Source organism: Zingiber officinale, chromosome 6A (genome assembly GCF_018446385.1).
Source record: "Zingiber officinale cultivar Zhangliang chromosome 6A, Zo_v1.1, whole genome shotgun sequence".
Classification (NCBI taxonomy): domain Eukaryota; kingdom Viridiplantae; phylum Streptophyta; class Magnoliopsida; order Zingiberales; family Zingiberaceae; genus Zingiber; species Zingiber officinale.
In genome coordinates this window covers 14697507-14722724 of record NC_055997.1, presented here as the reverse complement: position 1 = coordinate 14722724, position 25218 = coordinate 14697507, and the positions used below count along the sequence as shown (strand labels likewise).

The 25218-nt window shown below is 38.7% G+C and overlaps 4 protein-coding genes and 1 pseudogene across 6 annotated transcripts; 3 read left to right on the top strand and 2 right to left on the bottom strand.

Annotated features, from left to right (window-relative positions):
* The first annotated feature begins 3478 nt into the window (after positions 1 to 3478).
* LOC121993740 (probable BOI-related E3 ubiquitin-protein ligase 3) lies at positions 3479 to 4652 on the top strand. Its single transcript, XM_042548077.1, has 3 exons — positions 3479 to 3783; positions 3870 to 4005; positions 4076 to 4652. Exons 1-3 carry the CDS (start codon positions 3722 to 3724, stop codon positions 4574 to 4576), a joined length of 699 nt encoding a protein of 232 aa, XP_042404011.1. The 5' UTR covers positions 3479 to 3721; the 3' UTR covers positions 4577 to 4652.
* Positions 4653 to 5615: 963 nt separating this feature from the next.
* Positions 5616 to 8467, top strand: LOC121995915 (pentatricopeptide repeat-containing protein At4g02750-like). Its single transcript, XM_042549694.1, has one exon. The coding sequence runs from the start codon at positions 5771 to 5773 to the stop codon at positions 8006 to 8008; it is 2238 nt and encodes a 745-aa protein (XP_042405628.1). The 5' UTR covers positions 5616 to 5770; the 3' UTR covers positions 8009 to 8467.
* Positions 8468 to 8695: 228 nt separating this feature from the next.
* Positions 8696 to 9751, top strand: LOC121995916 (annotated as a pseudogene).
* A 4164-nt stretch (positions 9752 to 13915) lies between these two features.
* Positions 13916 to 15880, bottom strand: LOC121995914 (patatin-like protein 3). Its single transcript, XM_042549693.1, has 3 exons — positions 14764 to 15880; positions 14514 to 14576; positions 13916 to 14435 (listed from the first exon to the last, which is right to left on the bottom strand). The coding sequence occupies exons 1-3, from the start codon at positions 15682 to 15684 to the stop codon at positions 14142 to 14144; spliced, it is 1278 nt and encodes a 425-aa protein (XP_042405627.1). The 5' UTR covers positions 15685 to 15880; the 3' UTR covers positions 13916 to 14141.
* A 1077-nt stretch (positions 15881 to 16957) lies between these two features.
* Positions 16958 to 24193, bottom strand: LOC121995913 (single myb histone 6-like). Of its 3 annotated transcripts, XM_042549692.1 has the most exons (8): positions 24107 to 24193; positions 22736 to 22933; positions 22515 to 22614; positions 22403 to 22451; positions 21739 to 21823; positions 20496 to 20579; positions 18168 to 18500; positions 17286 to 17677 (listed from the first exon to the last, which is right to left on the bottom strand). In XM_042549692.1, exons 2-8 carry the CDS (start codon positions 22883 to 22885, stop codon positions 17633 to 17635), a joined length of 846 nt encoding a protein of 281 aa, XP_042405626.1. In that variant the 5' UTR covers positions 22886 to 22933; positions 24107 to 24193; the 3' UTR covers positions 17286 to 17632. The 3 variants fall into 3 exon arrangements, with proteins under 3 accessions (XP_042405625.1, XP_042405626.1, XP_042405624.1); XM_042549691.1 differs by lacking the exon at positions 17286 to 17677 and adding an exon at positions 16958 to 17253 and having other exon boundaries at positions 22403 to 22614; XM_042549690.1 differs by having other exon boundaries at positions 17289 to 17677; positions 22403 to 22614.
* Between the last annotated feature and the right edge of the window lie 1025 nt (positions 24194 to 25218).

Genomic DNA, 25218 nt, shown 5'->3' with positions numbered 1-25218 from the left:
ATCAGATATTTTTATAACTTTATCTATTTAACCTTCATCCCCCTTCCTTTCCTACCAAACAAAGTAACACATGTTACGCTAACGAACTTTTCCTTCCTCCCAAACATGGAGAAGTTAAATACTTTACTTCCCCTCACTTCCCTCTCATTCCCCTCCCTTCCCTTCCCTTCCCTTCCCTTCTCATTAATGAATCTTCCCTCACTCCATCCAAACATAGGGTAAATTGAAATTGAAATTGAAATGATAGAGATTTTTTAAAATAATAATAATAATAATAATAAATTTTTAATTAACCCAATCAAATTTCTGACAAAAAAATATATTCAATTTTATTATTTTTACTGTAATTTATGATTAGTATATAGATGTAGTCTATGGTGCGAACACATGAATGTTAACTTGAATATACATGAATGTTTTCGTCCGAGAACAAAAATCAAGGGATTTGTAAGATTCATGAAATGGAGTGGAGGTAAAATAGGTCAATTTAGAATGTTATACGAGTAAATAATTTCAATCGATCACTTGAATGTTTACTTGGGACGATGAAAGTGAAGAATAGGACGTCATTGTTAGAATTAGATCATTTTCGATCTTTAGAGTAAGAGATTCTTGCAATTTTATAAAACTAGGAAGTGCAAAGATAGTTGAGTTTGCAATCGCTTGTTCAATAATACTAATAAAAACAAATAAATTAAAAATTACTCACATCATCAACTAATTACCTTTTAGTTTATTAGTAATCACTTGCAAGATTCATAAAGATCTAGTCGTTCCTAAACTAGCACCAACAATAGACACCCCTTGCTAAGGACTTGAAACCCTCCTCTTCATGCGTGATCGCGTGAACATATGTTTCTCTTTCGAATTTGAGATTTGTGCATAAATCCACTTTAAAATTTATGCGAGAACAAAAAAACACCCATAGCTTTCGTGCCATATATCCCTGCACGGTAAAAATTTCTTGATTTATCGACGGAATATTTTTTCATCGGTATTTATTCGATATTACCGACGGAAATTAACTTTCATCGGGAAACGCAAAAACTTTTCGAGTTTTCCGACGGAATCCTAATTTCGTCGGTAATTACCGATGGAATTCTAATTCCGTCGGAAAACTCAAAATTATTAGGGCACCCGTGCCCTTCCTTTCTCTCTTGCGCGCGTATCTTCTCTCCGACAGCGACATTCCTTTCCAGCGGCTTTTTCTCTAGCACCGGCTTGCGACATTTCCGGCCGCCAGCCACTTGCTAGCGGCTGTGCAAGCCGCCATACGTGTGCTAGCGGTTGTGTAGGTCGCTAGCTGAGTGTTGGCAGTTGTACAGGCCACCAGAACACGACTGGCGACGTGTCCGATGGCTGTGCCGGCCACCAACATGCGGATGGCGGTTGTGCCGACCGCTAGCTATTGGCTGCCGATTGTTGGCTACCGACCGTCAGTTCCCGATCACCACCTATTGGCATCATGATCTGGCACCACCTATTGGATGCGACAGCTCGCGTGGTCGTGGACCACCTGCTGGATGCGGCTACTCACGTGGCCGGGGACCACCTGTTAGATGTGATTGGCCACATGCTAGGCCACGTGATCGCAGCTGAGTGCTTGTACGATCATCAACCTTTTGCTAAATTTCATAATTAATTTTAGTTGTGATTATTTCAATTTAATTTTAGCTATATTTTTTTTATTTTGTAGTGTACTGCATCTGCTGCTCTTTTCCCGTTAGCCTACGCTTTTCGGGTATTTTTCCTTAAACAATACATTTACATATATGCTATATTAAAAAATTGATATATTGATGGTGAGTTGTAGGTTAATAGTGCATATATGTTTTACGGTGACTGTTATGCTTTATGGTAATTGTTATATTTGTGTAAATTTATACTTTGATAGTAGACATCTTGATTTTAATAATGCGAGTATTAAATATGTTAAGTAATTGAGTTACATAGTACTCGACATAATAACCAATTTGGAGATGCACATGTTTGTGTAAGGGATACTTGTTTAATAGTGTTTTAAATTATATTCTCATTAGGTGACAATGTCTATAAAACTTTGGATATACAATCGATTAGAAAATGAATTTATTAAAGATGATTTTATTGTTGAAGTTGAAGAGTTTATGAACTTTACTAAAAGTCATACAGAATGTATGAATGGTGTAAAGTTACGATGTCTTTGTAATCATTCGAAATGTAGAAATAGAGTCTTCCGTGATAAAGATATCGTGAAAGTACATATATGTAGAAATAGTTTTGTACCAAATTACTACAATTGGTGGTGCTATCACGAAAAACCTTATTTGTATGAACCAATTGGGTCTTTTGGTGGTTCATCACACAACTTTTACTGCACCTAAATCATCAACTAATGATATTCCAATACAATCAATGTTGATTTGGATTATTCCAATATATATATAATACCAACACTTAATATCAACACCTTTATAAAATGTTGATTTCCGTCAGAAACCCCTATTCCGACAAATAATATTTCAACAAATGATTTTCCATCGGTAAGTGAATATATCAATGGATTCCCGACGGAAAATTTCATCGGTAAATTAGAAAATTTTTGTAGTGCTATTCCTGGGTAACCTAAGAGAGTTTACTAGGAAGGGTGTTCTAAAGTGTTATTTTTCTATAAGCAATCATTTTACAATGGACCACTCCGTGAATTTATCTCGCGTTTGATGGATTCGAATTGAATGCTCATGGTCACTTTTGCACCCTACATGTTGTTCAGTCATCGAATTCGGCCCGGTTTAACCGGTTTAGGTTCAAAAACAGTCATGGTGACGTAGAGCTTTCTTCTACCATCTAACAAATTGTCTGTGTCATTAATGATGGCTTGGAGACTTCACACTTGTTATGTGATTTAGAGGGCCCCCTCATGGCTCTCAAAAGAGACTTGGAACCAACTTTGAAAGTGTAGGAAGTAGGGTTTCATGGGCCATGTAGGGTTTACCTGTCTAACTACTTCAATCATATAAGATTGAAAAAACACATTAATTTTCATAAGAGAGAAATGAAAAATCCAAGTGGGTGTGTGTTTGATGACTTTTTGATTCGTGGTACGACATCTACACTATCGATCGGTTTGAATCGGTCGGTCCAACCGAGCAACGTGACACTAAAGGTGTTGGTTGGACCATGTGTTTTGTTAGGAGGATCAATTATAGATAGAAGAAACAAAAAAGTGAAAGGTTGTGGGTTGTTGCAATTGCCTATGAAAGGGGGAAGCACAAGCACACATTGCGGTCGATGATGGAAGCCGACCGATCGCAACCCTAAGGTCATTTTCAAGTGCCTCATGATTCACATAAATGATAGCTAGACAAACTATGTACGATACTTCGTTATCTTAAGTTTGAATTTCGCGATCGATGTTTATAAGTGACTTTTCGATGCTTTAATGCTTTCTTTTCATGGTCTTCGAGATCTTGAGTTTGAAGTAGGGTTTAGAGTCCGAGTTAAGTTAGGGTAATTGAATTTTGATTTAAATCAAAATTATATATATATATATAATTAACCGACCAAATTGATTCGAAGAATTCGGATCTGTTAGCATCCCTAATTTAGAAACTTAGAACCCTATCTTTGTCACACACTCAATGACAACACACCATCTCATTTCCCTCTTTTTAATCTTCGTTTTTTTTCTTTTCCTTCGATAAATCTACAAATTTGTTCTGTTTCCTTCTCCTCCCCTCTCATGGCGGTTGAATCGCACCACCATCTCCTTCCCTTCCCCTCCCAGCTCCAGTTCCTCGATGGGTACGCTGACGAGCATGTTGAATTCTTCAATTCTTCCACGAGTTTGATTATTTAGTGTTCGATGCGTGCATGGATCGGTTTTGCAGGGACGTTGTCGGCATGGAAACAGGGTTTTCTGACGCCGTTTCGGCTGCGCCTCCGGCGCAGGGAGGCTCGGCGTCGTCGAGGAAGCGGCCTCGATCTGTTCTCGGCGGCGAGGTCGACGTCCTGGTCCTGCGGCACGTGCGTCCTGTTCTGTTCGATTTTGGTTGATTTGGTTTTGTTTGTGTGATTGATGGGGGAATTGGTGCAGGCGGAGAGAGTGAGGGCGGAGCTGGCGGAGAGGAGGCGGCGGATGGTGGCGGAGGCGGAGGCGTGCGCGAGGCGGCGGATGGTGGCGAAGGAGGAGGAGATCGCGCAGGTGGAGAGGCTGAACTGCGCGCTGGAGGAGCGGATAAGAGCCCTGTGCGTGGAGAACCAGGTGTGGCGCGGCCTGGCGGAGAGCAACGAGGCTGCCGCCAGGGAGCTGCGCGACAACCTCGAGCAGGCCCTGGCGGCCGGCGCCAACGCCGGCGCGGCCGAGGGCGAAGACGAGACGGAGTCGTGCCGCTGCGGCGCGGGAAATGATGTGGAGCGGGAGAGCGGCGGCCGCGGCGACGGGGCCAGCTGCCGGAGGTGCGGCGAGGAGGAGGCGACGGTGATTCTGCTGCCGTGCCGGCACCTCTGCCTCTGCCCGTCGTGCGGCGCGGCGGCGAGCGCCTGCCCGGTCTGCGATTGCGGAAAGATCAGCAGTGTCCACGTAAACGGGTTTTGAATTTCAAGACCAAAAATTTTATTTTTCTTTTAAAATAAATATGTTTTTTTTTCTCTAATTGTACTGTTTATGTTTATATCGTGGAGGTAGACTTCTAAAAATATATATATAGAATGGTAAATAAGAGTAAAACCGTAAAGTATTCAAATTTATTTGATAAAATAACTGAGTAAAATCAAGTTAAAATGAATTAAATCATTAATTCAAATAATTGAGTACAATCTGTAAATTTTTAATTGAATATCAAATTTATTGATGAATGGTTGATTTATTTATAAATATTTATATGTATACTTCAAATTTATTAATCTAATAAATCATAGAGTCCATTCTCAAATAAATGAATAGGAGAAAAGTCCTCTATCTTTTCTAATTAATTGGAGTTATATATAAAATAGAGCCTCAACAATCTACTCGCGAGTCGAAATATAATCTGATGACCGGAATCCAATGGTGATCAAGCTTAAAGAAACGTCTTGTCTACAAGTCCATCTAGTTGTGTTCCGGTCAGACCCGAGTCCCACTCGAGCCCAGGGAAGATTCTGATTGTGTGTACTCTTTATACGGATGTTTAGATTCCAAGCAAATACCATAAATCACTTTTAGAAATAATGGGCACCATATCAAACATCTTCTAGGCCTTGCTTGTTCAGTCGTGGGGGAGGAGCCGAAGGCGATGATCCACTTTCGGCACCTGGAGGAGGCAGGGGAACGCCGTAGACCTGGGAGCCGATACCATTGCGGACATCCTTGCGGCCTTTGGCTCGACCGAGGAAGTAGCAAGCGAAGGCAAGGAGGATCGTGAAGAGGATGAAGGGGAGGGAGATGACGACGACGAAGGCCATTGTGGTTGTAGTAGCTGCCAAGAGGAAGAGGCACTTGGAATCGATGCTTGGTTTTTCTGGAGCTGGAGCTAACAATTTAAATAGAGAGAAGAAATCAAGGGTTTTTAGATCACAAGAACCGTTGCTCAACGGTCGAGTCCTCAACGGTCAACTCTTTTAATTGGGCCGTAATTGGACTTCTTTGGCCCATGACACAAGCCTACAACCTCTTCTCAAGTCTCTGCGTCGTTGCGGCGCCGACGGCGACGGCGGCCTTTGGTGGATCCGCCTCCCGCCTCTCCGACCGTGTTTTGGGTTTAGCTCTCGTGGCGTTCTCAGTTTCTCGTCCGCCGATCGGTGATAAGGAACGATGAATTCCCAGCTCAACGTCCTTGGCTGTAGAGCAGGTTTGGTTTTCGCTCAGAATCTAAAGCTCACACAGCTCGCGAGATCTGGAAGGATCGAGGAAGCCATCGCGTTATTCCATGGCATGATTACTCGCAATACGGTGACCTACAATTCAATGATCTCGGCATACGCCAAGAACGGCTATGTCGTCGACGCAAGAATCCTGTTCGATCAAATGCCTCGCAGAAATTTGGTTTCTTGGAACACTATGGTTGCCGGCTACTTGCACAATGATTGTTTCTCTGAAGCGGCTGAGTTGTTTGAAAGAATGCCCACGAAAGATTCCTACTCGTGGACATTGATAATTACTTGCTGCACTCGTAATGGCGAACTGGACAAGGCAAGATTTTTATTTGATCGAATGCCTGTCGAGAAGAGTTCGGCGTGCTACAATGCAATGATATCTGGATATGCTAAGGGAAGACGATACAAAGATGCCATTGAGCTGCTATATTCGATGCCGAATAAGGATTTTGTTTCCTGGAACTCTGTTCTCTCTGGCTACATACGCAATGGGGATATGGTGATGGGCTTGAAGTTTTTCCATCAGATGCCGGAACGAGATGTGGTGTCTTGGAATTTGGTTGTTGAAGGTCTTGTTAAGGCTGGTGATTTGGTTACAGCATCCGAGTTCTTTAAGAGAATAACAAGTCCAAATGTAGTATCTTGGGTGACATTGCTCAATGGATATTGCAAGAAAGGCTGCATTGTTGAGGCCCGTGAGATCTTTGACCAAATGCCCAAGAAGAATGTGGTTTCTTGGAATGCTATGATTGCGGGATATGTTCAGCATTTACAAGTCGAAGAGGCTCATCGTTTGTTCACTGAGATGCCCGAGAGGAATGCAGTATCCTGGACGACAATGATTAGTGGTTATGTTCGAATTGGGAGGCTTAATGAAGCAAGAAACTTGCTCGATATGATGCCAATTAAAAATGTCGCAGCTCAAACTGCAATGATTAATGGGTATGTGCAGAGCATGAGGATGAATGAGGCACATCAAGTTTTCAGGGAAATCAGTGTGAGAGATTCTGTTTGTTGGAATACGATGATCTCTGGTTATGTTCAATGTTCAAGAATGGATGAAGCTTTGAAGATGTTTATGAACATGCCAAAGAAGGATATCGTCTCTTGGAATACAATGATAGCTGGTTATGCTCAGGATGGTCAAATGGATAAAGCAATTGACTTGTTCCATCAAATGCCAAAGAAAAACACAGTTTCTTGGAATTCTGTGATCTCCGGGTTCAACCAAAATGGTCTTTTTATAGAGGCAATCCGGCACTTCTGGCTGATGAGAAAATTAGGATGCGATCCTGATTGGTCTACATTTGCTTCTGCCCTTAGTGGCTGCGCTAACCTAGCAGCTTTGCTGGTCGGTATGCAACTACACTCTCTTCTTCTCAAGAGTGGACATGATAATGACTTTTTTGCCGGTAATGCATTGATAACCATGTACGCGAGGTGTGGAAGGATCTCAGCAGCTCAACAAGTCTTTGATGAAATGATATCTGTGGATCTTGTTTCATGGAATTCCTTGATTGCAGGTTATGCCTCAAATGGTTCTGGAGGAACCGTAATTTCAATCTTTCAAGAAATGACCAACAAAGGAGTTGCTCCTGATGAGGTCACATTTGTCGGTGTCTTATCGGCATGTAGTCATGCAGGAATGGTCGATGAAGGATTGAAATTCTTTTACTCCATGAGTAAAGATTACTCGATTACACCGGTGGCTGAGCATTATGCTTGCATGGTTGATCTTCTTGGAAGAGCTGGGAGGTTAGCAGAAGCAGTGAAGCTGGTTATGACAATGCCAATACGGTCCAGTGCTGGTATATGGGGTGCCTTGCTTAGTGCGTGCCGTTTGCACAAGAATCCAAAACTCGCGAATTTAGCCGCAAATAAATTGTTTGAATTCGAACCTCATACAACTTCAAATTACGTTCTTTTGTCGAACATACATGCTGAGGCTGGTAGATGGAATGAAGTTGAGAGGGTGAGGGTTTTGATGAAGCAAAAAGGAGTCCACAAGCAGACTGCACACAGCTGGATTGAAATTAAGAATGAAGTCTGTGTTTTCTCTTCGGATGATTCGGGACAGCCAGTGTCGGCGGAAGTTCTTACGGTTCTAGCCGCGCTTAGTTCTCAAATGAGAAACATAGGGCACAAATTTAATTATCCTTTAGTAGGTTGTGGATAGAAATTGGACTGCATAACTTTAATACACATCTCTTCAGAAGCCTTGAAAAAGTTCTATCTGATATTCATCTTTAGGTATCATTTGGACCTTCAAGTTGGTATGTTTAACATTCTTGGCAAATTTGCAATGCGCGGAAGAGTTCTTGCTATGTCGATAAGTCCAGTGATGTCAAGCATTTGTTTGATGCCGAATCGGCTACCAATGATCCATCAGCATTAACAGAAAAGTGTGCCGGCAAGCCGGTAGGAATTATATGATAGTGCTGACATTGGCTATTTGAAATGCAGAATGGAATGACGAAGGGAGATGAGCGTTGTGGCTGAGGGGTAGTTGTAGTTGGTTGGTTGTTAGGGTCTGTTTATTTGGACGGATAAAAGCTTATATATAAACATTCATTTTAAGAGTGAGAAAATGTAGCAGTGAATTTAAATCGTTTTATATTATTTCTACATTATTCTATGTATTAAATATAAAACAGAAAATAATTACTTATTTGTATTTTTAAGATGTATTTGTAGAATGAATTAGTTTCATTTCTGTTTAATAAGATTGAAAAAATAAAGCTCATTGTTCTTCTTTATTTTCTTCCAAGTAAACAAGAAAGACCTGTCATTTTAGGGTGTTATTTCCGTCTAAATAAACTCGAATTCCTTCAGTTTATGGACGGAGCTACTTCTTTCTCTGTGATCTGCCGCTCGGATCCAAAGCGCTAGGGTTTTGCTTGGACGGAGCCGACGAGCTGCTCGCCGTGGCCGACGACTACGAGGGCGGCTAGTGGATTGGCGGAGAGTTTACATTTACGGCGCCTTCGCTACGGAGTCCAGCGATTCTGACACCGATGAAGGAGGGCGTCGCTAGCGGAAACGCCGGAAGGGCGACCTGATCTCCAAGCCTGTCCAGTTCGTCTCCACCGGCACCGTCATGCCTAGCCAGGAGATCAAACGGGATCCCCGAGAAGAAGGTGATCGATCCGCTGGCGTTCCCAACTCCGGCCAGGGATTGGGATATGGACTAGGCTTTCAGTCTAGCAGAAAGGAGACCGAAGGCGTTGTGGATGAGGACGAGGATCTCTTCCTCCCTATGGCCTTTGGGAGGAAAATTAAAAAAAGGGGCACAACGCCGCGAGAAGGAGAAAGAGTTGGAGAGGGGGGAATCGAAGTCTGGCAAGAGGCCTTCTGGGAGAAGAGATGCATCTGGCGCCGGCGGCATAGGGAGGTTTGAGGCACACACCAAGGGAATAGGCTTGAGGTTGATGAAGATGATGGGATACAAGGAAGTTTGATGGCTCCATTATTAGGGCAGAGATGGGATAGTTTTAAGCTGGGTAGTATTCTCCGAGCTTGGCATAATGCTTTCACCATGGAAGGATGTTTTGGATGAAGCTAGGTGGGAACATCTGATGGTACGTTATATTGTTCCTAAGTTGAGTATTGCTCTTGGCAATAAGTTTTGTACCATTAGTTGTGATCACGTTCTAATTTTAATGAGGTTATGCAGTGGTATATTGGCTGGAAGTGCCTCCTCCATGCAAAATTACTTTCCAATGAGAGGATTCGTTTCCTTCTAAGTTTGGGTTTGGATACGATGAACCAGGCTGTAGAAGGCGTGGAAGTGGTTCAACCTGGTGCTAGAGAGAATGTCAGCTTTCTGAGAGCTACAGAAGAGAGGCAATTTGAAGCGCAGTAGCAGGCTCCAGCTTATGACTCAGTCATGTGAATGGTGTTGGTGGAGTTCATAAAATGAGCTTCAAGGAATCCATTGAAGCTTATGCAATGGAGCAAGGCTTGCTGTTCATGCCAAAAGTTGATAGATACTACAATGGTCTTCCAGTGTATGGATTTGGCAACATAAGTATTTGCATAGATTCAGTGAAGAAACTGCTTTATGCCCAAGTCAATGAGGGCACTGAACACTGGAGTGCTGTGTCGCTCAGACGGTTAGTGGAGATGCCCAGAATGCACACGACATTGAACATTGACCTCCCGATGCTTTAGTGGCTCTTGATGAGGTAAATTCTTTCATTTATTCTTCTTGTAGCCTTTCTTTTGTAATAATTATTGGTTGTTCATCATTTCTGAAGTGGAATTTTGTTACTTGTTTATACACCTTCTGATTATTGTTTTACATGATATATATTTTTGTGGGTGACCTGTAGAATTCAGTTAGCTATAATTTTCCGTGTGCTGATGCATTTTCAACCACATGAACATACAAATTAGCAGCGGATGGGGAATTTGCGGTCTTTAAATTTCCACCATATCTGTATAATGGATGCTGAATCCATTAACAACTCCTTTTGTTGTAAAGTTTTTTGTTTGAATCTTTTCATTTCAAGGAAAATCACATACAGAATGTGCTGCCTTTCATCTCCGATTGCAGTTGTTTTTCGACAGATGGTTATCTCTCAATGAATCTAGGAAAATCACATAATCTCTTCAACCAATTTTGTCTTTCCTCTACTGACATCTCCTAGAGTTTAATCCCAAACATCTCATAGATCTTCACCCCCTTTTAATCCAGATTTTCGCCCTCATGCCCAGAATAGTCAGTTCACACCTTGACAGTTGTACAAAGATGCAAACCTGCAATGGAATCTCTATTGATGCTTAAGACATGTACAAATATTGAGTTTACTTAAGTTGGGAAGCTTTAAACCGTTTGTATTCTAAATGCCATGCATCTTCATTTATCTATACTTCTGCATATATGAGTGGTCTTGTATGATTTGGTATGCTTAATTTGCCCCTTTTGGGGCATATGGCCTCATTATCTTGAGAATCTTCATGTAAATTTTCAACCTCAGCATTGTGATAGCATGCTAATTTTCAGAATGGGAAAAGAATTTTTTGCCTTCTTGAGCATGCAGCGAAATAGATGGCAGTGATGAAAGACTCATGAACATATTTACGTGATACTCTTCAAAAGATATTTGTATTTTGGTGTTCTTAGTGCGAGGTTCATCCTTAGGTGTTCTTTAGTGTCATGTTTTTTTGCCGTCCTCCGACCTCAGTGCTCCTTTTGCCAGCAGCAACATGGATTTAGAGACTTGCGGTACTGGGTGCCGTCCACCTTAAGGTCCAACAAAAAAAAAACAAAATCTAGCTGGTTTTGATATATGCACAAATAATTCAACAGATTGAGTATTTTTTACTCAACTATAATTACTTTTCAGAAAACAAAGACAAAGCCCTAAAAGGCTGCTTCTTGATCTTGTAAAAAAAAACTCGATAATTGTTCTGTGTCTTATAAATTCTCAAATGTAAAATGTAAGGTTATTTGTTCATTCCAAAAACCCAAGTGCCCTTAAATTGCATTAATATTACAGTCAGACTCACACTGAGAGAGAGAGAGAGAGAGAGTGAGAGTTGAGTGGCCCACCTCATAATTGAAACTTGTCCAGAGTTGCAGGAAAGAATCATCAAAAGAAAAGTTGTCCCCAAATTCTCACTCATAAATCTTATGCTTCAATTCAAACTTAATAGTGGGAAAGCACTAGAATAGCATGCTTAATGACCTTTATTTTTCATGTGTAAAGTGGGAAAGCATGGAAGAAGCTTCAGAGTAGTGGTGGTGGGAAAATTTAATAACCTCAGAAAAAAATAGAATTTGTTCATAAAATACCTGATAATTATGCCATCACCAATGCACTGAATGAAGCTGAAGAATAATAATCTCCATCTTCAAGCCATAATTTGGTCCTTGTGCCTGCACAGAGATAATAGCAGCTGCAAATCTTCATCATAAGCAAGAGAAAGATGCAGAAGAGATGATTAAGTGATAAGTTTGAGAAGAATTCTCATTCCAGACATTTTTTAGGACCACTGAAATTTTGTGCTTTTTTTTTCAAAGTGTAAAAGGTAGTGTCTTCTAGTTCCTGCAGCTAAAAAACTTCAACACCAGAATTCAAACAAGGATGCCCTTTTTAGCTGCAAAAATCAGAGGCCCAATAAGCTTTAGCTGAAAGAAAAGGTTTTGCAGTCGCTTGCTGGCTTAAATATTTAAGACACTCGCAGCTTTCATTTGCATAAAGTTATCAAAGTTCAAGTATATGTTTTCTGTTTCTGTGCTACTTTATTCTCTCTCCAAGTGATGTTTGTTTTAAATGAAGTTAAAGTTTATGCACGCAACAGAGAGAAATTAAATCATTGCAAAGTTCACTGCAGGCAGAAGTTAACAGAATAGATTGTGTAAAACTAGTTCTCAAATGGAAGAAGAAACCTTGTCATAGGACAGCAAGTGTATATCCTTATTTAAGATTTTCTTCCATAATTGTAATCTAATTTAGCTTTGACTATTGGTTTCACATGCCAAGTCTATTAGATAGTCGTGCACAAGTTCAATATAATATCAACCACCCTTGTTTGACTCACTGATCAATAGTCATAACATGCACAAGCATCAAAATTCTTTTCTTTTTTTTCATGTTGAACTTGAATAGCTCTTGTTCATTAAATTAGGGCCTAGATCTAGAGACATCCGCTTGAGCTATGAGAATGATACTTGCTTAAGCAACTCAATCACTGTCTTAGACTCATCCTCAGGATAAGGGAAGCAGACGGAGAAGCCTTACCTGCTCATATGCTTCCAAATAATGTGTCAGCTGCAGTCACAGTAAGTTGCCCTTATTTCAAGATGCTATCCTGGTAAAATCATTCAGCAACGAAGCTGACCCATGGAACAAAACAAAGGTACATGCAATCCCTCCAATTGCATTGGATCACACAAATATACATAAATATATCAGTCGTTTATAGGTGCAGTTATTAGCTGTGGAATCTTAAAGAATAATATTTTAGTTGTGTGATATACTGTGTTGAGATGCTATCAGGCCTATTTCAATGTAAAACTTTTAGAGTGGTCATCCATTCCTAAGCTTGTCTATTGTTACCTACTAGCTGTCTCACCAAACAAGCTAGAACCCTAGTAAGTTATTATTTGATGGACAGCCAATGTAGTTGACTGAAATCCATGGCCAGTGGATCAAAAATAGTCAGCTAGGATATTCTTTCTTTGAGAGATCAAAACTCCACTCTATTTAAAGCAGAGATGTAAGGATATTTTTATTCATTTATCAACTGTGTACCACATACTTCAATTCTCTGCCCCCACACCATTAATTACTAGGGAACAAGTTTGATGATGCCACAGCCTATGAATTTGCTTGCCCATGAAACGTTAAATAAAAAGAGTGGCTTTCCTTTGCTAGTTACTAGGTAGAGGACCCATTCATCATGTGGGAGCCAACCACACCAAGTTGTCTTCTTCAATAATCTTTCAGTACGGTCCTTGTACCATGCATTTTTCACTCTCAATTACAGATCTAGTATCACTCTTCATTACTTGTACCCTAACGAAGAAACAAGCTCAAGGGCAACAACAAGAATAGTATGGCCTTTATGGACATTTGCCACATGTTTTTGCTTTTAGGTCATCAATGAAGAAAAAACTAGGACAGATTTCCTCCAATATTAGTTCATTGACAATGAAAATATATATATATATATAGAGAGAGAGAGAGAGAGAGAGATAAATCTACCAAAAGTGAGTAAGAGTAGTAAATCAATCGAAATCTACCAATGGGTGCAGTTTACTGGATGTCTGTTGTTTGCTGCACGAGCTGGTTATCTACTTTTGGATTATATTTATGGGAATGCCAATGTTTGTTCATCAACCACGAGAAGGCAACATGACTAACTGAAGACACAGGAAGTGTGACAAAAACTAAATTACTACCACGTCCTTCTCTCTAGTTGGTAGTGACGAGTGAACAGTGCTTGCTGAATCGAATGATGACGGCCATTTGCATAGCATTAGTTTTGTGTTTATTTTGCCATCATGAGGTGATGGAAGCTCATTTTCTCACAATTAAACTTGTGTGTGTCTTGACTAGTAATGCAACCTGTAGTATGTTAAAGAAAGACTGAGAGCCAGAGGTTGATTACTACCATCAAGTCCGAAATGAAACAAGATGTCAAATATGGTGGTGACGTTCAAGTGTAATTCAACCGGAAAGCTTGAGCTGACCTACCTTAGAAAACCCCAAATGTGCCAGAGAAATTGCACACGAGCAGCAGTGCTTGCTCCCTTATTCCCCTAAACCGTCTAAGTTCTAAGGTGCTTTCAACGGCGGTGATCAGGAAGCTGACGACCTTGACGTGGCCGTGACGACGGAGGAAGTGCTCGGCGTTATGACCTGCTGCTTCAGCATAACTACAGGAACCAAGCTCTTCTTCCTCTTCTCGTCCTCCTTGATCAGCTCGCCGGCGAACCACTCCAGCTTCTCACAGTTTGTTTGCTCCGACACCTTCTTCCCTCGGAACAACAACGATTCGACGTTCCTCTGCGACAACTTCTCCTCTAAACGATGCATCAAACATTTAAGATCGCTTGTTTTTGGAACAGAATTGCTCGACCCAAACCCGATGTCCTGACATAATTATCAAAAGAAATATATATATCATAAAAGAATGGTAAACGAATAGTTTTATTCAGAGAGAATTATTACCTGAATCCGTACGTAATTATTCATTCGGTTCTGTTCAAATGCCATTGCAATTGCTTGGTCCACCTGAAACAATTTGCAGGTATCGTGAGTAAGTATGGACAGACGGACGGATTTCAGCCACGTAGGAAAAGGAACAAACCGACATTATTATCAGTTTTTGCAGTCGCGAAATAGGGAATAAATGAAATGAGTTTTAAAAATTTGCTGAAAATGCCAGCTGGATATAGGGCAGGAGGTTTAGGTTTCTGACCATGTCGGCGGTGCCGTCGACGGCGATCCTCACGAGCTCGGCCGTCGGTTTCGCCGGCCGCTTAGGTGGCTTCTGAGGGGCGGAGAAGTTGGTTCCTAAGGAAAGAACTATGAGATCGTCCACCCCGACGGCGAAGGGGAACTCCTGTTTGTTGTTGAGCACGTGCGTGATGGCCGACGCGGCCGGGTTCCCCATCGCGACGCCGCCTCCGACGGCCGCGATCCGCGTGCGCCCATCGGTGGAGCGAATGTACACCGCGGAGGACGCCGGGTCCGCGCACGTGGCGGCGCAGACCTCCCGGATGCGGAAGTCGTAGCCGTCCGCCTCCATCGCGTCGGCCCTGGAGAAGAGGAAGGCGGCACCGGTGGCGAGGTCGTAGCACGGGATGAGCACCGGCTTTACGGTGTCCCTCAGCGTCGCGTCGCCGAACACCCGCCGGAGCCTCCGCCAAGGTCTCCGCTGGAGCAGCCGCTCAAGCACGCTCCCCCCTTGGCCGGATCCGAACGACGAGCGGCGACTCCAGGTCGCGAGGAGCCGTAGCGCCTCGTCGGCGGCGAAGAGAGGCCGGCCATCGGGGCCCCTGGAGAAAAGCATTGCGGCGAGGACGCCTCCTGCGCCCGATCCGGCGGCGACGTCGAAGAAATCGGCGACACGAGCGGAAGGATTGCCGGAACGGCGTTGAAGGTAGGACTCCAGGCGGGCGAGGGAGGCGGCGGAAAGTAGCGCGTCGGAGGGGCGTCCACCGCCGTCGATGGATAGAATGCAGACCCTACCTCCGGGCCCAGCTGCGAGGGGAAGGGATCCAGCTGGGGAAGCAGAGGAGAGGAGGGAAGGTTGGGAAGAGTCGTCGTAGCCGAAGAGGAACTTGCTCTCGAGGATAGAGAATATCTCGTAGCTCAGCCTGTCTACGTCCACGGCCATTGCAGACGGAGGAGCGGTGGCTGACCGCTGGCCGCCGGGGCAGTGGAGGAAGACGGCGAACACCCGCGGCTTCGAGCTCTAAATAAAGCCGTCGAGGCCGCACAAGTGAGCACACTCTCGTGCCGCGAGGCAGCGAGCGAGGCGACGGGAGCCGAAGGATGCGAATCGTGATGGACGGTCGGACGGATGATTTACGGTCAGGATCGATCTCACGACTCTTCTTTCTTCATTTTGACCCTCTACTTTATTTACTTGTATTTTACTCATCGTAGCTCGGAATTTACTTTTTACCCTAACAATTCATAAAAAATAACAATAAAATCATCCTCTTAACGTGCAATTCATCATAACGCTGTATTGATGGATCATCGATTATGAATACTTTTTCGATCTTAACGATCGATAAAAAAATTTCATAAAATTAAACTGATCAACATAAGCTGAATAGTGATACCAACTAAATAAAAAAAATAAAGTAAATCATAATTCTAATTAAAAAGTATTAAATACCTTTATAGTTTAAAACTTTTTTTCAAATGCCTTAATAATTTATTAATATGAAATGCTCCACAATTTTTTATTGATTATTTAAATACTCTACGAAGAATATAGAATTTTAGTTACTTCTATTTGAAATTATTTCCTCTCGGAAATCGCCTTTTGTGAAAATCATTATTATTTATTAACTTGTTTGGTTAATTTTGAAAATTTCAACTTTGCACTATTCATAATTTTTTCATATATATATAAGGATTATCATTGGTTTCCTTTCTTGTATTTGTATATTTTACTATTCTTTAAATGATATTTATATTTTTTTTTCACATTGAGGAAGTAGTTAGTTAATTTTTTATCACGATATTTTACCTTTCACATTAATTTTGACCTTTACAATGGTACCGTTTGCATTTATTTACATTAAAAAAGTACGTAACTAACCTTTACCTAAACTTGATGCTTTTCACGTCCTTTTTTCCTCTTGCCAAATTTGATGATGATCCAAACTTGTTCGTCTTTAAAAAGTAAAATTAAATTTTTACCTAAAATTATTAATATCACATCAGCACTGACAAGATTATGATTTAGTTTCTGCGAATTACCAAATTCTGGAAGCTTTGCAACTTGAATCCACATGATTTCCAGGCTCTAGGCTGAAGAGGATAGCACATGCTCTCTGTTTACAAATTTCCACAGCTGTGCTAATCAAAGAACCGAAAAACATAGGAAGTTATGGTCATCTCATAACCGAAAACAGCAAAAAGAGCAAGAGCAGTTTGAAACAAGTATTTCTATGATCTGAAGACAAGAAGCTCCATGACATTTCTGTCTGTAACCCAAAGGCACCAAGTTTGTGTTTTTTTCCTGGAAGAATGATGCAGCAAGGGCAATGCAACTGCGATCATGACACGAAACAACAAGTTTTTCCACGATGAAAATGAGGATTTTCATTGTTTGATCTATACATAACCATAACATGTATCTACAAGAATGGCAACTAGGAAGAGATGTATATCACCAAGTTGGTCGCATAAAATAGCTCAAGCTAGTCGCTTCTCAAACGCGAACCATCTGCACATATGTGAGAGATATGAGAATACCTCAAACAGTTGATGTCAAGAAAATAGCCAATAGTGAAAAAGAACTAGCGTTAACAAAGCAGATATCACTTTCAAATAATTTTTTGAAAAAAGACAGATGATCAGGTAGATCATGCTGTTGACTACAATAAGCAATGGAAAATACTTGTATCCAGACGATACGATAACATCCATTGGTAACTGGTTAGGATACGAGAGAAAGTCTTCAAAAAATCATCATCTGACAATAAAAGCCAGTCTTGAATATTTATTCATGGGAAATAAAATACTTGTATGTTTATATTCAGTGTTCAACCACGGCTAGTGTTGCAACCATAATCATCAAAGGTGACGCATCCATGGACGCTTACTCAAGCTTTATATCTGTCTTTTGCAGGAAGCGTCACTTGCATATTCTACAAGATATGAAGGGGGATACATTGTACGGAACTTTTTCTTGAGAAATAATATTTAAAATAAGAAAAAGAAATTATTGAGATAATATACATATTGATTAAAGATGACTAATCGATTGCACTAAGAATAGTTGACTTTGTTAGGAAGGTGTGAGAAGTAGATAAATGCTAAAGAGAACACTTGCCATTACAATAAAAATGATTAAATTAATTTGAATATTAATATTGTTTAGCATAGAGCTAGCTGTGACCGGCATGATTTTAAGCTGATGACGGGGGGCTGGAAATTTTGACCATTTGGATTCTGTTGTAAATCACACATAAGAAGGAATTTTCCCTCCCTCCCTCCCAGGTAAGGGTATAAGGAAATCCACATTTATCAATTGCAGGAAAAGAAGGTTTTCCTTTTGCTGGGCGGGGGCAGGGGCAGAGGCAGAGGCCTAAGAATAGTAGAAGTAGGATGACAGATTCATAAACACTAAACACTTACTTGCTTATGAACATTGCGGTTCTTCAGAGTCAACATTGCTGCCTCTGCGAAGGCTTGAGCTGCTTCTGCATCGGCTTCAGCAGCTTCTGCTTCCCTTGCTGCTGCTTCAGCTTCTGCCATCGCTGCTTCTGCCTCTGCAACTGCTCGAGCTGCAACAGCAGCAGCTTCCTGAGCTGACATATTTCGCATTTGTGCTAATTCAGCATCTATTTGAGATTTCGTGAGGGGCTTGATTTTGGCTCTAGGTTCCTCTTGTTGTCCTTCAGCGAGAAATTTGGAGCTTTTCTCCTTTGAATAAGCAGAAGTTGGTGTTATTCTATATTTGTGCTTCACCTAAAGGTAGGGAACAAACTGTTAATACAATGTTGTCAGGTTAGACATTGCCTATAAGACAAATTACAAAAAAACTAATGGGGTATCTTGAATAAAAGTTATGCTGACAACATTTGTCATACATTTTCATATGATAAAATTGAAAATTGTGAAGTGCATTTATCTTGTTAGAATCCATGGCCATCAGACATTGTAGTGCGTAGACTGACATAGGTGGCAGCTTGAAAGATTAACGAGGCAATTACCTTACATTAGCAAAAAGAATTCAATTAACATCATTGCAGTTTATATGTTATCTCTGTAACAAACATAGTAAATATTATCATATGTAGGTTCGCCTGCTGAAGCACTAATAGTGCAAGGGTTTCTAAGATCTGAACGATGTGCCATCAACATCACCATCAAATCGTGTTTGTGGGTTGGCCATGCGGTTTATTTATCCCTCCATGGAGTTCTATGTAAGGCTATACTACTATAGTAATATTTAAATCAATTAAATTATTTTGTATTATATCTAACATTACTCATCTTGTTAAAGTATACATACTAATTGTTGCTCAACTTATTACAGAATATATATAGCAGATGAATCCACATTTTAAAAAAAAACACTAATAAAGATGCTAAACAAGATATCAACAACACTGGTGTAGCAGTTTAAAGCTTCCCAGAAGCTTTGATAGTGCGGTGTTAAAGACAACAACTTGATTTGTCCTTTGATATACTCTTCTTCCTTAGTTTTCCCTCGAATTGAAAATAATACAGAATTATGAAGTTTGCAAACATGGATAAATATATGAAAATTGCATAGAAAAATAGAAGATATTGTTCTAAAATCTATCCTTGAAATTTAATAGTGACAAAATATATATATATATATATAAAAGAGAAAGAAAGAGAGAGTAAAAGTCTGATATTATTCCACAGAACCAGAAGAAAAAAAATGCAAGAGTAAATCTCCAACATCAAGATACTAGAAAAGAGAAAGTGACTAGCCCATATTCTAAGGTGTTTATGAAAGGTGCAATCGATCAAGAGAATAGATAAAAGTATTGCAAAAAAGTGAGATTAAAATTCCAACATCATCCTAGGAGAAAAGAAAGTTAAGGCAAAAGAATAAATTTCAAGTCATTTTATTTGGTACATAAAGGATCATAGTTTTTATAACCAACATAGATCATTGGCTAGATAAGAGAGCTTGTTTATATTCAATATAAAGCAATATATTAAAGTGTAATACTAGTGAATGCAACTTGTTGATGTTTGTTAAAATGATTCGTGAAATGTCTATGAACAAAATTATTTACAAACTTGTCTAATGCTCGATTATGATATTACTTCTTTAGTTTTTAATATCCAAACATATAAAGAATACAATATGTGTGTGTATTTATAAATCTCTTAATATATATTTCTTTCTATCTTACAAAATTTAGAGTTTCAAATGATCTATATCATTTTAAAAATGAGTGATAATAGAGATTTTATTTATTGGATAAAATTAGAAGCATGACAATATCCATACTTGAGCTAGACCTTGGCTCAATATTTATAAGGTTTTCAATAAATAAGCTTTAGCAAGCTTCATAAAATAAACAAACAAGCTTGACATCATCAATGTTGGCTCAACTCGCCTTACTTACAACCCTCATTTTACTTCAAAAAAGAGTAATTTTAGATGGATAAAGAGATGACATGGAAGTCGGAGAGTCATTTTGGGTGACTATTGTTTGAGATGGTGTATGATTCTCTTCTTACCCATTATACAAGCCAAAAAAATCGAGAGAAAGTAAGACCCCGCAGCTGGTCTGATTTGAAGAAAATATTGAAGACAGGCTAAAGTGAAAATCAATTGGTCATTTGCAATTTATATAGATTCAGCAGTAGAGAATCACAACTTAAAACTGATATCTATAAGTTTGGCAATCCTCAAATAGCCTACAATCAAGTATTGATAGAAAATATTGTTGCATGACATAAATTAGCCGATACTACCTTGATCAATCTCCTAGATGCAGTCAAAGCCTTCAACTTTTCTGATAGCAACTCTTTAAAATCAGCTGGAGGACAGTACTGATCCTAGATGAGCCAGATCGAAAATAAAAATATATCAGCCATTGAAGGATGACAATATAAGATGCAAGAAGAAAACAATAACAAGTTGCCCAAAAGGTCACTAATTTGAAATTTGTAGAAAAATTTATGGCTTCTACTAAAATTTTAGTTTTAAAATTTTAACAAGATTGTTTAGTTTTTAAGTTATTTTAAATCTTCAAAGTTTGTTATGATTTTTAGAGATAAGTTGGGTATTTTTATATGACTTGGTCATATTATGAGTCTATAATGTAATAAGTATTCTACGATTCCTGATATTTTCCCTCTTTGTTCTCTGCGCATCAGTTAGCCTCACTAGGAGACGATTTCCTAATTGGTTCGAATCCCAAGAAGTTGTTGCAGCCAATCTAATTCCTCTAGCATTAACAATGTAAAATTCATGCTTTTGATGAGCAGGAACAGTTTTGAATAAGATGAACTAGTGGATCTTAATTTTAATGCCAGCTCATAGTAGGAATTACAGTAAATGATGAAGCAAACTCTAACCATCTAAACAAATAGAAATTACTCAGAGAACATTTTTAAAAGCTTTAAGAAAGTCTTCAATCATCTAAGAGCGTAAACTAAGCATATGTAGAGATAGGACAAAGTTCACAATCAGAAATTAAAGAAAAACATACAAAACTTTAAAGGAAATGATCAAACTAACTCCAACACTTGAGAACTGATGATAAAAATCATTATAAAGGTCACCAGAAAAGGCTAAAACTTGTAAAAGAAAGATTAACATTGTTGAGTATGGTCAAAAATAATTTTTAGCCACATATTATCACAGAAGAGTCTTCATTATTCAAAATTAAAACAGAAGAGAACAAACTAAAAAGCTTATGTAGGTTAGAAGACAAGAAGAAACTACACAAGCATGCTTAACTCAAGAAAATAAGTAAATATCAAATAACCACAAAGAAATAGATCCTGACTTGGATTGTGACACGTTTAGGAAAAGTTAATATTTATTAAATATAGTTGAATGATAACTGTGACACGAATAGGGAAAAGATACATAAACCATTGAAGAAAATATAAGTATGGCATGTGAATGGACAAAAAAAAACTTTAGAAGCAACAGTCTTTATCATATGGACTAGATGTATCTCCTTTTAAACGAAGGGATGAGAAAAACCTCAATATACGAAGAAATAGCTGTCTTGTTTGATCCAGTGGGCTCCTTTAAGTTGATTATAGCTTCCAGTATGAGGTTGTCTAGCCTGCATATTAGGAGAAAGATCCAATTAAGTAGCTAAGAATTTTTATAAAAAAAAACAAATGGAGGCAGATATTCACTTATACAAGTAATATAGATTGCATATCACACCTTTTTTTAAAAAATACACCTTATAGTTAAAATATGCACAAAATAAGTATTATTAGTTGAAAGTGTTAGATAAGGTAAACCAAATTTCAAACTGACATAAACTTTCCAAAGACAACACTCAATAATCCCAAGCAATGCTAAAGAATGTTAAATCAACACACTTTTCATGGATTTTTTTACATTCTAAGACCACCGTATTCCTTCCCACTGACTTATTCTGCTGGAGGACAAAATTGTTTATCAGAAATTATGCATTTTCTTTATTGTATGGTATTTGTGGATAATTATGCTTGATCCCCATTTATCTAAACTGAGTGAAAATTTACTGCTTGACTCATGTATCCATTGCAAGATAGATCCAACTTTTATCTACTTATATCTTTTGTTAGAAATGAGAACGCAAACAAATTATATATCTTGCTAGAATTTATTAGTACTGAACAAAAATTTGTAAAGCAATAACCAAAGCAACCTGGAGATGGACTTTTTCTGAGAGGAAATTTGAGGAGGCTCACTATACGCTGCAAGAGGCTCCACATCAAGAACTTCATTTTCAATATCCTTAACTACAACCATTGATGTACCATCATGCTTGGTGGTTTGTCGACTATTTTTCAAGGCAATCCTGGCTTTTTCACGAGATCCCAATCCATGTGCAGTCACACTCATGTTTCTCCATTTGTCCTGCTCATTGTGAAATGATGGATATTATTGGGAAACAATTGGATTTATTTACTGTTACTGAGAAATTTCAAAATATTATAATACCAGTACAAATTAAACATGTATCCATATAAAAATAAACCTTGAGGTCAACATTAGATCGATTGCGTAACATATTGCTAAATTCTGGATCTTTCAAAATTGTTCGCCATTTGCCGGCCCCATGCTTATTAACTCCAGCCTTGAGAGCTGCTTCTTCATCTTGAGTCCATTTTTGCTTTGGAGCGCCCATTGGAAGGTTATTAACGCTTCTACTATTTACAGATATACAGACGTTAACCTGATTTCAACACACCAAGCAACAAATCTATCTGGGGTCAAATAATATATACTAACTAACCATAATGAAGTAGAAAATATATCATGCACCAGAATAAAATTTCATCAACAGTATAAAAAGAAAACATTAGTAGAGAGGAGCAGGAATGAGCACCTAAACCACAGCATTTTCTAAGGGTTTTGCTTATTCTAATTGAACCAAATAATTGAACTAATCCAACTTTGGAAATTGACTTGGATTGCTTCTTCTCAAGGTGATTGATTGAAATATAAATTTAATTTCAATTTGACCAATAAATATCGTTTTAAATAAAAATGAGCAAAAAAACAAAGCAGCATCTCTATTTTAAAAACTCACCAACACCCAAAGGGTGATGATGATTGCTCAAGAGTGGTTCCATTTTGACTTTCCTAAATAAAATTGATAGAAATTTTAGTTTCTTATAGAAACAACAATGAAATAAAAAGGGGAATGTATTATGTATCATTCAAATTGAGATTAGACCATCCAAGTAAAACAAACCCTTTAACTAAGACTATCTCAGTTTTGTTGGTAAATTTATAAAATCAGGAAATGAAGGTATAATTTAAATAGCTCATTTTTTTACAGCTGGGACTTTGTTTGAACAAAGATAAAGTTTGCAACCCTTCCATACTACAAAGGAAACCAACAAACCACTTGCAAGAAATTGTAAATTAAAATAACGCATCCAGACTACGTGACTGATCAGCCAGTAATAGCGATCTGACTGGCTCCACCCCGTTAAGATATCTCATTAATCAAAACAACTACATGAACAAATTCATTCAATCAAAGATAGTTTTGATCGGGAAATATAATGGTGCAGAAGTAGTCCCATTACTCCGTCATTAGGAGAATCGCCTGATGAGACCAAAACACAAAGAAAACCAAACTACTGTCAAGCAATCAAAACCCTAAACCACAGAAAAGCTCCAATCCAATCAAATAAGCAATGCAAACAATCCCATCAATCAGGCATAGATCTCCGACAAGAAGAACAAGAAACAACTATCAACCAACAACAGAAAACCTCAAACTAGCACCGGATTGTCCAAAATCAGATACATAAATACTAAAATAGCAGAGATGCCTACAAAGCATCAATCGGATTGAAAAGGAAAGTCGAGAAGACGAGAAGGGTGTGGATCATACCTCAGGCGATCGGAATGCGCAAGAACGAAATCGGTGACACGATGATCGGGCGTGAGGCTGATGAACTCTCAAGTCGAGGTTGAGGGCTTTCCATTTAAAGCGCAAGGAAATTGAAAAGAGGAAATAATGGAGTGCCACGTGTTAATCACTTTGAGATGGGCGGTCAAGGGTAGAACGCTTTGGGGTATACGTAGGATTATAGAATAAGAATATTCCAGATTGTTTTTAAAAATATATATATATTTGGCAAGATTTTGATTTGTCCCCTGAACTTTTGGTATTTTTATAAATGGTTTCTCGAGTTTTGAATTGAAAAATGATATGGTAAAGTAGAGAAAAATGATAATGTAAAGTACAAAAATCTAAAAATAAGTATAATTTCGCTTAAATTTAATACTTTACATTAGAATCGAGTATATTTTCTATTAAATTGAGTATATTTTTTTTCCTGTTTTAATATAATTCCTCTTAAATTCAAAAAGAAAATCTAGTATATTTTCTATCTAATTAAGTATCATTTAAAAAAAATTTAGTATATTTTCTATCCAATTGAGTATCATTTAAATAAAATCTAGTATATTCGAGTATATTTTCTATTAAAATTGTCCTTCATACTTTTTAGGTATAAATAGTCTAAAAATAAATATAATTTTTATTAAATTCATCATTTTAAAATAGAATCGAGTATATTTTCTATTTAATTGAGTACGATTTTTTCCCTATTTAATATAATTCCTCCTAAATTCAGTACCATTTGAAAAAAAATCTAGTATATTTTCAATTGAGTATCATTTAAAGAAAATCTAGTATATTTTTCATTCAATTGAGTATCATTTAAAGAAAATCTAGTATATTTTCCATCCAATTGAGGTGGAAAAAGAATCGTACTCAATTTGATAGAAAATATACTAAATTCTAGTTTAATGTACTGAATTTAAGAAGATTTATACTCATTTTTAGACTTTTTATACTTAAAATATCATGGACAATTAGGTAAGTATATTAGACTAGGGAGTGAAAATAAAGAATTTTTCCAATAGGGAGTGCATGCAAAGTTGTGTTTACCAATGGGGATTACATGCAAATTTTGAAAGAAAGAACCTCAAAGAAAA

Coding starts and splice junctions, on each gene's coding strand:
- LOC121993740 (XM_042548077.1), top strand. CDS start 3,722: ATGGCGGTTGAATCGCACCACCATCTCCTTCCCTTCCCCTCCCAGCTC. Junction 3,784..3,869: donor CAGCTCCAGTTCCTCGATGG/GTACGCTGACGA, acceptor TCGGTTTTGCAG/GGACGTTGTCGGCATGGAAA. Junction 4,006..4,075: donor ACGTCCTGGTCCTGCGGCAC/GTGCGTCCTGTT, acceptor GAATTGGTGCAG/GCGGAGAGAGTGAGGGCGGA.
- LOC121995915 (XM_042549694.1), top strand. CDS start 5,771: ATGAATTCCCAGCTCAACGTCCTTGGCTGTAGAGCAGGTTTGGTTTTC.
- LOC121995914 (XM_042549693.1), bottom strand. CDS start 15,684: ATGGCCGTGGACGTAGACAGGCTGAGCTACGAGATATTCTCTATCCTC. Junction 14,577..14,763: donor TCGACGGCACCGCCGACATG/GTCAGAAACCTA, acceptor AAATTGTTTCAG/GTGGACCAAGCAATTGCAAT. Junction 14,436..14,513: donor ATAATTACGTACGGATTCAG/GTAATAATTCTC, acceptor TAATTATGTCAG/GACATCGGGTTTGGGTCGAG.
- LOC121995913 (XM_042549690.1), bottom strand. CDS start 22,885: ATGGGCGCTCCAAAGCAAAAATGGACTCAAGATGAAGAAGCAGCTCTC. Junction 22,615..22,735: donor GATCTAATGTTGACCTCAAG/GTTTATTTTTAT, acceptor CACAATGAGCAG/GACAAATGGAGAAACATGAG. Junction 17,678..18,167: donor ACCGCAATGTTCATAAGCAA/GTAAGTGTTTAG, acceptor CATATCTTGTAG/AATATGCAAGTGACGCTTCC.